General features: G+C 45.1%; 1 protein-coding gene across 1 annotated transcript in view; it reads left to right on the top strand.

The window, feature by feature from the left end:
- GDI2 (GDP dissociation inhibitor 2) overlaps positions 1-12,338 on the top strand; it is a 292,509-nt gene that overhangs the window by 104,124 nt on the left and 176,047 nt on the right. The window contains exon 4 of the mRNA XM_086918937.1: positions 7,253-7,387. Within this exon, the coding sequence (XP_086775063.1) occupies positions 7,253-7,387 (135 nt within the window). The remainder of the gene's footprint in view (positions 1-7,252; positions 7,388-12,338) is intronic.

Below are 12,338 nucleotides of genomic sequence, written 5' to 3'. Positions count from 1 at the left end.
GAAGCTATCCTCAACCATTGTCCAGTTAACATAGTTCACTGAATGTTGACTAGACTTTACTAATTTCTGAGGGCGCGGTACACGGATGCAAAAAGGAATTAGGCTATGGTCTGTCCAAATTTGTGGGACGGGTGTCTGGATCTCCAGAAGGGGAAAATTAGACTATACCCCATCCAGAGTGTGTCCTGCTTGATGTGTAGGCTGTATTCCCCTTTGCTGTAAGTTGAAGATCTCTATGGTCTGATAAAAATTAAGTGCCTGCACATAAGATTTGGACTCAAGCTGCAAATTAAAATCTCCCAGCAATGTAAAGTGAGGGTAACGAAGAAGGAGCTGCCCTAAAGAGTCACTTAGTGATTCTAAGAACATGGTTGCACTGCCTGGGGGGCGGTAAATTAAGCCTCCTGAGAAAGAGGAGATAGTGGAGATGGCGCAGGGACCACCCCACAAGTTCGCAAAAAGGAAAGACTTGCTCTCCATGCAAAACAGGGAGGTACTCCACCCAGAACCAGAGAGCCTCTGCCTAGCTGCATGTCTCCTGAAGACTTAGTTTGCACACCTAAAACTCCCAGAGAGCACACTGCGGGTGCTACGGGAGGCGAGAAGACCTACCACACGGAGGTGCTATGTGGCGAAATGGAAAAGATTCGCACAATGGTGCATCAGGGAAAAATTACACAAGAAAATGACCAAGGAATCAACTGTGCTAAAATATTTCACACCTGCTAAAAATAAACCTAAACTCTACCTCGCTGAGAGTACACCTAGCAGCGATAGTAGCCTACACAAGAGGAGAGACCGGAAAGGACTTCTTTACATCCCAAGTACTGAAGAGATTCCTGGAAGGGGCTAAAAGGATCGCCCCACCTAAAAGGATGCCGCCACCGGCATGGAACCTTAACTTAGTTCTAACAGAGCTTATGAAAGTGCCTTTTGAACCCATCCATAAGACCTCACTACAAATGCTCACATTGAAGACGGCCTTTCTGGTAGCAATCACCTTGCTATGCAGGGTAAGCGAGCTACAAGTGCTAACGCTAAAGGAACCCTACATTCAAATACACAATGACCGGGTGGTAATGAGAACGAACCCACACTTTATGCCAAAGGTGGTGTCAAGGTTCCACATGAACCAGACAATACAGATACCAAGTTTCTTTCAGAAACCATCCACAAGCACGGAGAGGGCACTACACACTCTGGACGCTAGAAGGGCAGCAATGCGAATAGGCACTCTTACCCGAAAGGTGTTGTGTAATGCAAGGTTTAAATTAACTCATTTTAACTTTATGCACCGCACATATGTGACCCCGGTCACCCTGAGACGTATTTCCCCGGAAAAAAGGGACGGTTGTCCTAGATGTGGTGCGGCGGGAGCGGCTTTCCTCCATCTGGCTTGGGACTGCCCGTTAGTTAAAGCCTTCTGGCAGTCAGTGGTGGAGCACATTCGTACAGTTACCGATCTCCGGATGGAGCTGACTCCCCTTCATTGTTTGTTAGCCTTGGTCCCCAAACCCAAGAAGCATAATCTGTCATATGAAATGTTACAACTGCTTTTGGTATTGACAAGGAGAAGGGTAGCGATTACATGGATGGGACAGAGGGCCCCGGAGGTGTCACAGTGGCTTAGAGATGTGGGGGAATGGTCTCTAGAGGAAGAAACATTCATGCAGCACGTGCGTAGGGGTGAGAAGCTACAAGAAGACCTGCTTGCGTGGAGAATGATGCGTGTGGTGGGAGCGACTGCTGAGGATTCGGATGGCACGAGTGCGAAGTTGTTCACCCCTGAGGATACAGGGTCCGAAAGTGAGGGTGGAGGGGAGGGGGAGGGAGGGCATTGATTTGGGATAGGGCCTGGCCGGCCACGCACGTAAATGTTCCATCATGGTGATGTTGTGTTTTGATCCCTGAAGGTTTTCCTTCTTATTCTCGTCAATCATTGCTGTTTTATCTGCCCCTGGGAGTGCCATAATGAGGTGAACGAACTGTATACACATTTCTTTTATTAATTGATGCCAGATTTTGGGGGGTTTTCTATTGGGGAGTTGGGTGGTAACCTGAATAAAAGAAAAATAAAAGCGGATCAGAATATCCTGCCGTACAGATGCATTGCTATGTTCTCCATCAGCTCTGACACGTTACCACCTACTGCCGCCCAGCCTTCTGGGATGTGGGCTGATGGGCTGTGTGAAGCTCACCTGTAGACCTGCAGAGTATAGTAATTACTAATGGAACTGTCGGCACAATTGTTTGTATGCTATATGAATCTGCGACAAAAAGAACTTAAAAAAAAAAAAGAAGGGCAGTAATGCATTACATGGAAAGAACTAAGAGCATAGGAAAACAAAGCAATTCTTTGTGTCCTTCGCAAGCGGTTTCCTGGGAAGACCAGTTGCACGGCACCATCGCACGATGGATCGCACAAATTATACAACTCTGCCACAAACAGGCAGGTCAAGAACTACTAGGAGGGGCACAAGCCCACTCAACCAGGATAAAGGGAGCAACAATAGCCTTCCTGGCTAAGACACCCATTCAAGACATCTGCCTTGCGGCAACATGGGCTTCAGTGCACACGTTCACTAAGCACTACTGTGTGGATATACAAATGAACAAGGTAGCACAAGTAGGACAGAAAGTGCTTCAACATATATTCAACAACCAACGTTCCGCTTCCACCCAGCCGCCACGAACATAAACCGCTACAAAGTTTATGCACAGCATAGTTAATCCAGAAAGATTCACGCTGCAAAACAAAGTTTCTTACCTGTCGGTGTAGTTTTGCAGCTTGAAGATCTTTCTGGATTCACTAGCGAACCCTCTCACCTCCGCCAGAAAGATGAGGCAGGAGGAGGAGGAACAAACATGACATAAAAAAAAGAAAAAAAGAATCCGAAGATGCCGCCCAAGGGTGGGAGCTTCCAAAGGAAGCGCGCCAACGTCACAGGAAAGACACCAAAAGGTGGGACGTCGACGCCCGCCTGGGCGATGAAAAAATAAATAAAAAAGAATAAAGACTATGATTCCGGACCCAACCACTAGACCGCGGAATAATGCACAGCATAGGGAATCCAGAAAGATCTTCAAGCTGCAAAACTACACCGACGGTTAAGAAACTATTCGTTACACCTTCTAGGTTTATCCAAAATTAAGATAATTACAGAAGTCAAAAAGTGGTTAGATACTCAGTGGCAATTGAATATCGAATGTCAATCAACCTTTTGAAGTAAGTGAACATCATGGATATGGCTTCCTAGAGAGAAACTCAAATTAATACAATTTAATAGAGAAACCATGCATTAGACGAATATTGCGTCAATTTTTTTTTCTTTCTTTTTTCAAATGGAAAAGTACATACGCTTGCACTTGGTTGAGAAGGCCTCATTCAGTAAATGAGTACACATTTCTTTCAGCAATTAGGAACGAATGACCATACAAGCTAGCTTAGGCATATTTATTGAAATTTAAGCCTAACTGAACTAAGCATTAATTTTTATAATTAATAAAAGTACTTTAACCACACCCCTTGTAATCTAAACACAGATGACGTTATGTTCCACAACAGGAGTGGTGAGCTTAGATTTTTTTCCCATCCATAAAGCTTGCGAGTTTTCAGCCGGACACACCAGCTTGTTTACTTTAGCTGCCTTACAGTAGGGCTTGAGCCTGCCCTCTTAATATCATACCATGTGAGCTAAAACAATGAATTCCACCTCACTCATCCCTCCACATCAGCATTGAATAACAACCCACATATCAAAATTTGCAGTGTGCCTGTCACTTAGAGTGAGATCTTCATTATGAGCACCCCATAAAAAAAAAATACAATCAAGCCAAGGTGTGCCTGGACCTACAATGGTCTGAGTAACAGATTTCCTTAGTGGGGCACAAGAAGTCCAGAGTGCTGTGTGAAGTCTCGAGTGCTGCAGCCAGCTTCTCATCCACAAAGTCTAAGGAGAATCAAGGCTGTCGGAATGAGGAGTTTCCAAGGGGTCACCCACCACTCTTCATTAAACTGCCTAACAGCAAGATTTTTACCATGCAGCACAATTTGCAGAGTTCGGTAGGTATTTATCCACAGTAGAGTCACACTGGATGGGCTGGCTCAGGCATAGCGACCTTCGTTCCATACGGTTTCTGCCTGTCCTCCATCAGACACAGTGTCAAGTACAGATGGCATTGTCTCAGTAAAGTTCTTGTTTTCAGATATTCCTCGCCTCAAAGGGGTCGCCTAACTTTAGCAATTTTGATTTTTGATCAACTAGTGGTGCACCTTTGAGCAAGCTGATATCCTCCTTATTTGTAATGGGCTGTAGTATTCCAGCACTATCTTTTCGACTGTCCCCACTCGTTCAGAGACTTTTCCATGGTCTGCTTCACTAAGGATAATGCCCATCAGCTATCTAGATTGTGTTCCATCGTGATTCAAGACTACTGGTTTGCTGCTCCTGCCTCTTTCAGGGACCGACCATGATGATTAAGTGTGTGGTCATCTATAAGCTCCTTTGCTTTGCCTATCAAGGGTCAACCCTGACCACACCAGATAGAATTAACTTTCCCCTGGAACAAGCAGCTAAATTGAGGGGGAATAACTTAAGCTGGTTTCCCACGAGTCTCTACTGAACCTACCCAGAGACAGTACTGCAGTTTGTTTTATCCCAAACACAGAGACAGAATGTTAGTTTGGTTGCCTTATCCTTTCCACCATTATAGCATATACAAAGCATTTGTATACAGCTTTATTTTTGAGCAAATCTAACGTATGGCATATGCAAAACTATTATAGCAGATTATAAAAATAATTGTAGCGATTTGTAAACGATCAAAAAGAAAATATTATGATTTCAGACAACCATAATACATTAAAAGAAATCCCTTTGCATTCAATGCTGGTGGGTGCACAGTGTTAGGTATTGTCTGAACAGAGTTTTATATAGTTGCAGAACCGGGATGTTCAGAACCTGCAGCCTTCATTAAAAGGGAACAGAATCTTAGTAGTAGATATGTTTCTCCTTTGCCTGGTGGACTGAAAATGCTGCTTTTATATTTAACACTTTTCAAAATACTAATATATGAAAACTAACAACACTCATCTTTCAATCATTTTCTTACTGTCTAGACAAAGACCAATTATAAAAGACACCCCCTTTTTTAGGAGAAAAATCATCCCTCAATGGCATTGTCCCACCATGCCTTCAAGCCCATGATATGCTACCAGCGGGGATTCAAAGATCACCTGTTGGTGTAAGCTATTTAGGAGTAAAAAATAGTGAGTAGCGGACGTCTCCGATACTTTACAAGGATAATGTAGGTCATCACTTCTCATCTGCAGAAATTGATAATAGTTGAAAGCCCACATACGGAACTCCACATGCTAACTGCATTTCACTGAGGGCCCACCAGAGTGCTTGTGTTATCATGTACCTCATCCCTAGTACCCCTGTGGTTTTTCTGCCCTATGTGAGGTATCTCCTTTAGTAGGACTCTTAGTCAGTCTTTCCTGTATGCAGTTAAGTTGAGGGTATATCACAATTGATGTCTGCAGGGTTGGAGGCATTGTTGGTGTTCCAAGACATATATCACCCTCAGTCTCCAAAAAAGAAGCTAGCTATCTCAATAATATATAGTGTACAGGCCCAACCCCTGGGTTTGTGACTTTCTCAGTCCCCTTTAAACTTTTGGTTCACCATCCCATGAGGAAATGTGGGTAAGAACCCCTTCCAGAAAATTACCCCTTTGGCTGCCACCTCTCCACCAAGCCCTGAGGCATTCCTTGTCCCCATGTTGCAGAATCCACCCCAGCACTTGTCTCCAGTGCAACATTACCATGAATAGACTGCCCTCGAGGTCTTTCACACTTAGTGCTGTTGAAGCTCTCAGGCCAAGGCAGTAGATGGGCATCACTCAATTCTGGTGGTCAGTCAGCCAGTTTCCGGTTTCCTCTAGCCAAATTCCTTACTGAACCCTAAAGGATATTTATCCTTTCCCCCAACTTAATCCCCCAGGGTCCCTGTTTTTGTTCCCTATGTTAATGGTTTTGGCCTTTAATGGGGGCTTTGATAGTGTATTGATTACAGAATCCGCTGTCTTGCTCAGAAGCTCGAGTTCAAATGGGAATCTCCGTTAACTATGCGCACACCCCCAAGTATAGTCATAGTCTTGGTCATTTCCTAATCTACGATTCCCGGATGTTGTCTGGCTGCATTGCGGTAGACCGTCAACCTGTGTAGGTTTTCTGACAAATGCAGCTGTGAGGCCTATCTGGGGGAGAAGCACCATTAGGGACTTTGTTCTGTCCTCTGGCCAAATTACCCTGCCACGCTTCTAGGATAGTTGACCCCATACAGACTCCCTGTTCTGCTCAGTATTGTTGAACAGGAGCTCTAGTTCAAAGTGGCCATCTTCTACTCTGTGCTATACCCCTCCCTTCTATAGATACCTTGCATGCTTTTATTGTGTCAAACATTCAAGGCTGATTTGTTTGTGGAATAGCATAAGGAATTCCAAAGTCTCTATGCTCCAGAGACTGAAAATAATTGTAGGCTTTCATTGGTTTGACTCCTAAAATATTTGCTTCAATAATTCTCAGAGTAGATTGAAGCTAACTTTGAGTCAAAAGCAATTTACTATGTGAAATGCTTGTAATACTATTGTATTTGTTGACGTCAAAACTAACGATCAATTTTTTCAGCACTGAATCGGTTACCTCTACCCTTTTGTAATCGAATGTTGGTTTTGTTACCAGTCTCAGACTGTTTTGTCCTTTTTTTGCCTTTTGTTTATCTACACTTGATAATTAAGATTGAGTACCCTGAAACCGGTCTTAGGATGCTTGTGTTGCGGTCCAAGGAGGACCTGGCCTGGCAGTTTGGGCTGGATTGTTCTCATGGGGAGCAAGGTCAAGACTGTATATGGCTGGGTCCAAACCGGGGTGGCATGGTGAACAAAAAAACGATGGATTTAACCAAGATCTGTGACTGGGGGTGAATGTTTGATAATGTTCAGCTTTCCGTCCATCTTATTGTGTTGCTATAATTAAGACAGAGTATGTGGTTACATTTCTGCTGTAAATGATAATTATATGGCTGATGCTTTCTGCTCTTGCAAGAAAATGTGATCTCAATCGTCAGCAATGGAAAAGAGCATGATGACTACATTTTTTAAATAAACTAATAATAAAACTGAAGTATAGCGTTGCACAAATGATCTAATTTTAGATTTCCTTTTTTTTCCTTTGAAATGTTGCTTACAGGTCAGCTGGTCAAGATGCTGCTATTTACCCAAGTCACTCGTTACCTGGACTTCAAAGTGATTGAGGGAAGTTTTGTCTACAAGGGAGGAAAGATCTACAAGGTTCCTTCCACTGAGGCAGAAGCCCTTGCTTCTAGTAAGCTGCTGTTTTCTTACTTGTTTTTATATTCTAAGATCCCAGATAGGTTGCCTGTTAACCTACATTATTGTATATTCTACCCTGCATTAGTAGTAGACACAGACACTGTTTATGTTTATGTTCATGGGATTTGTAGAGCGCATGACTACCCTTGGGCATCTCAGCGCTATTGAGGCAGTTTAGCGGAAGTGAGTACTAGTCCTGTGGAAAGAGCCAGGTCTTAAGTTTTTTCCTGAACTGTGTTTCTTCTTTGATAGATCGGCTGTCTGGGTCTAGCATGTTCCAGAGCTTTGGTATCAGAGGGGAAAAAGATCTTCCAGCCCATCTGGCTCTTTTTGTTACGGTATCCTTCATGAGAAACTTTGAGCTTGACCTGAGCTGTCGTTGGGGTGTGTAGTGAGTAACCAGGTTTTGAATGAGTGCCGGACCCTTCCGTGCATGGCGTGTTGGGCCAGATTGAGAGATTTAAATTTGATTCTGGTGTGAACCGTAAGGTAGTGCAGTTCCTTCAGTCTTAATTTTATAGGTTGACGTCTTGTTATGTTCAATAGTAGCCGTGCTGCTGTGTTTTGAACAATTTGAAAACTGTTAATTACATATTTAGGAGAGCCCAAGAAGAGGGAGTTTCCCATAGTCCAGCCTCGAGATAACCAGGGCCTGAACCACTGTTCTCCTTGCGTCTTCTGGGAGTAGGGATATATTCTTCCTGAGCAGACGTAATATCCCAAAACGGGTGCCAGAAAGCTTTTTGGCTTGTGTTTCCATTGTAAGGTTTTGATCTAGCCACATGCCAAGATTTCTTATGGCTGGCTTGGGGGTAGGCGGTGGTCCCCAACTGATTGGCCAAGGAAGTTCAGCGCGAGTTTACAGTCCGCCATCAAGTTCAAGTTTAAAATTTGTATAGCGCACTACTCACCCAGAGGGTCTCAAGGCGCTTGAGGGAGGGGGGTACTTTACTTATCGAATATCCAAGTTTTTAGTTGTTTTCTGAAGGAGAGGTGGTTCTGTGTAAGGCGGAGGTGGGTGGGGAGAGAATTCCAGGTCTTGGCCGCTAAGTAGGAGAAGGAACTTCCCCCCCCATGGTGGATCTTTGGATGCGAGGAATTGCGGCGAGGGCTTGATTGGACGATCGTCAGATGTTAAGGGTGTCTGAGATTGAGAAGACTAATTGCGTGTCAACCGCGTATGACACGATGGAAATGCTGAATTCTTGGATGATATGGGCTAATGGACTGAGGTAAATATTAAAAAGGGTTGGACTCAGGGATGAGCCCTGGGTAACACCTCAGGGTGCTGGGAAGGGGTCTGAATTAAACCCGGCCTCCACGCATTGGAAGGACCTGTCACACTGGAATGAGGGTTTACAGACAGAATGAGGCCAGAGACTCCTGGGCAGGGAGGCACGTGGACAGAGATTCAGAGGGGCAGTGAGATCCAGAGAGGTAGACATGGGAACTGTCTAGTGAAAGAGAAATCCCAAAACACTGGAGTAGTAAGACACAAGGGAAAACGTGCACACCTTTATAAATAAAAAAGCTGCGTTTTTTGCATTTCAATTTAAATTTGTGAAAAAAATATCTTGCCTGATCTATTTTTCTCAATTTTTTTGTTTGATTGTACTTGCAGCAGAACTTTTGATAACTTGTGAATGTAAGGGATAATGCATGTTAAAAACATACATATTTATTTTTATTTGTGCAATTTGTTAAGCGCGCAAATACCCATAGGTGTTTCGGCGCTACGGACGGTTGATGAAGAGGCAGGGTAGGCTAGAGTGTTATTAGTTAAACAACCATGTTTTGAGTTGTTTGCGGAATGCAAAGAGAGTAGGGGCCGTCTTAATGTGGAGGGGGAGTGTGTTCCTGAGTCGGCTGTGGCGACAGGGAATCTTCTGTCGCCGCAAGATGATTTTTTTGTTCTGGGGACGTTTATTAGGTTGGCTGCTGAAGAGCGTAGGGGTCTGGTAGGTGTGTAAAGGCTTAGTGTTTTTTTTATGAATTCATGCCCTGAGTTATTTATTGCTTTCTAGGCGATACACAGGGCTTTTAAACTTGGTACGGCTTCTGATTGGCAGCCAGTGGAGTTTAAGTGTTAGATTGGATGTGGCTTTAAACCTGGGGGTGTTGGTCAGGATCCTTGCTGCCACATTTTGTACCATTTGTAGTTTATTTAGAACTTTTTCCCGGGTGTTAAGGAATAGGCCGTTACAATAGTCCACCTTGGACATAACTAGTGTGCTCATGAGAGTTCTACCGGCACTTGATGGGAGATAGGGTAAGAGTTACTTTATTATTTTGATAGTGTGGAATGCGGAGGAGACCATGTTGTTGGCGTGTTGATGAAATGATAGTTTGTCATCAAAAATAATGCCCAGGTTTCTGACTTTTTTGACAGGGGATGGGGGTGGGGCCAAGTCTGCTGGCCACATAGTGGGGACCAGCTAGGAGAGAAGTTGCCAAAGATCATTACCTCCGTTTTCTCGGAGTTAAGTTTAAGGCAGTTATTTGCCATCCATGTGCTTATTGCGAGCATTACAGTTTGGAAGTTTGCTGCGACTTTTAGGCGGTCATTGTGGGTTTCTAGCACTAGCTGGGTGTCGTCGGCGTATGTGGTGAGTAGCATACCATGAGACTTAATGACCCTCGCCAAGTCAGACACGTATATGTTGAATAAGGTCGGACTCAGCGAGGATCCTTGAGGAACGCCGCAAGGGAAGGTGAAGGGTGGGGATTTGAAGTCCCCCAGGGCTACTGACTGGTAACTTTTAGAGAGTAAGGAGGTGAGACGGATTTTGGCCTTATTTTTGATACCTAGTGCTGAAACACGGTCGATGAGAGTGTTATGATTGACCGTGTCAAATGCCGCTGAGGGGTCCAGCAGGACCAGAGCTGCGGCTCCTCCCCGAACAAGTATCATTCTGATCTCGTCTGAGGCCTTGATGAGGGCTTTCTCGGTGCCGTGGCCTTTAAGCCAAATTGTGTGTCGTCTGAGAGATTGTTTTCATCGATGACGTGTGATAGCGGGTTGTTTATAACTTTTTCGAAAACTTTGGCAGGGAAAGGGAGACAGGCGATGGGTCTGTAATTTTTTGTTTCTGTGAGATCGAGGTTGTGTTTTTTTTTAAAAGAGATTTAATGATCGTTTTTTCCAGATGGAAGGGTATGTTCCAGAGGAGAACATTGAGTTACAGATGTTGGCTAGTGCTGGGGCTATGATCTCTGGTATCGGTTTTAGAACAGGGGGGGGCAGGGGTCATAGGGAGAACCCGATTTGATGGAAGAAATGTGGTCTAAGATTTGATCTGACGTGACTTGGGTGAATTCCAAAAGAGTGGGTAAGGTGGTGTCCTTTGTGGTGCAGGGTGGGGTGGAAATAGATATGTTGGTGGAATCGATGGTAGCAGCGGTAAGGTTGCTGGCAGCGAGATTGGCTGCAAAGTTGGTATATATGTGTATGAATAATGTGGCTAAGGAATTAGAGTGTGGGTTGAGGGGGGGTTGGGTTTGGGGCCTGACAGTCTGGTTATGACCTGCAAAAGCTGTTTGCTGGAGTTTTGTGATATTTCAATTTGATTGAGAAAGTATTTGCTTTTTTCTGAAATTATAAGCTGTTTATATTTGGTTAGTGCTAGTTTATATTGGGTTTTTTGAGTTTGGTAGTTTCGGCGCTTTTGTCTTTCTAGGTTTCTACGGGATTGTTTTTCTAGCCTGAGTGCTTCTGAGAACCAGGGGGGTGATGGAGTTTTCCTATTTGTGGAGGTGCTGTTTAATGGCACTAAGGTGTTGAAAGCTGAGCGGTGCCATTGAGTGTATTGCGTGGCTGTTGGCTCGGGTATGAGTGGAGAATCTAGTTGGGAGGACAGGAGGTGGGCTTTGAGGGCAGAAGGGGAGATTCTTTTCCATGCTTTGAATTGTTTGGGGACAGTGGGTTTCACTTGGTTGGAGGTGTTGTTTTCTATATGAATGTTGAAGAAGATCGCTCAGTGATCAATCAGTCCAGGGCAAAGGGAGGATGTTTTCAAGGGTGATTTGCTAATTGCTAGAGAATAGCCCGTCCAGAGTGTGGCCTGCTGAGTGGGTAGGTTTGGTTACTAATTGAGTGTTGCTTGTAATTCTACTTGGAGGGTTGAGGTGTCGTGGTCGTTGTGGGTTTCCATATGGAAACTGAAACATAGTAACATGCATTGGGAATGCCATTTGATCTCGCCTTCTTGACCTATTAGCTTTTCCAGTGCTTCTTGCCAGTGCTGTTTAGCCTTGATAAAGCTGAGAATGGCATAAGGCTGATGATCTCACCAAGAGCCATGAGTAAGGATTGTGAAATGGATGTAAAATACCTCAACAGCGGTCGAGCTCCAGCAGCCATTACGGAAACTGATGCGGAAACAGTGCCCGAGCCGGACCTGGGGCCGAGGCTGAAAAGCCGAAACGTAGGTCAGACTGGTAGCAGCACCGAGACCACAGTAAGGGGCCTGAGCGCAGGGGTATACTCACCACTGCAGAGAGCGAGCCCGGGTCTCCAGCGGAAGTGGCCCCACGGATTGCGGCGATCTCTAGTGCTCCTGTTCGGGTCCCCCTCCTCCACGCTGAGAAGCCCAACCACGTGGAAATCAGCTGGCCAAACACCAGACACCAGCCCCGGCTGCCCAAAATGCCAGACACCATCTCCGGCTGCGCTCCGGCGGATCGGCAGCGGGAGTAACAGGTGGGGCGGCGGAGGCGTGGAACAGCAGGGTGCACTAACCTCCCACCCTGGCTATGAGTCAGAGCATTGAGCTCTGAGCTTTGTGACTTCGCTTCAGCTTCAAACCTGGGACTAGCGCCCAATCCTCCACAGAACACCAGCGAAACATCCCTCGGCCACACAGACCATTAGGCTGCCGTCCCAGCTCACGTCCTAGTCCCTCACGTCCCGGTCCCTCAGCTTCTTGGCCAGCCTACCGATCAGC

This window comes from Lissotriton vulgaris, chromosome 1_1 (genome assembly GCF_964263255.1).
Source record: "Lissotriton vulgaris chromosome 1_1, aLisVul1.2, whole genome shotgun sequence".
In the NCBI taxonomy this organism is placed as follows: domain Eukaryota; kingdom Metazoa; phylum Chordata; class Amphibia; order Caudata; family Salamandridae; genus Lissotriton; species Lissotriton vulgaris.
This window is presented reverse-complemented; position numbering and strand designations above follow the sequence as displayed.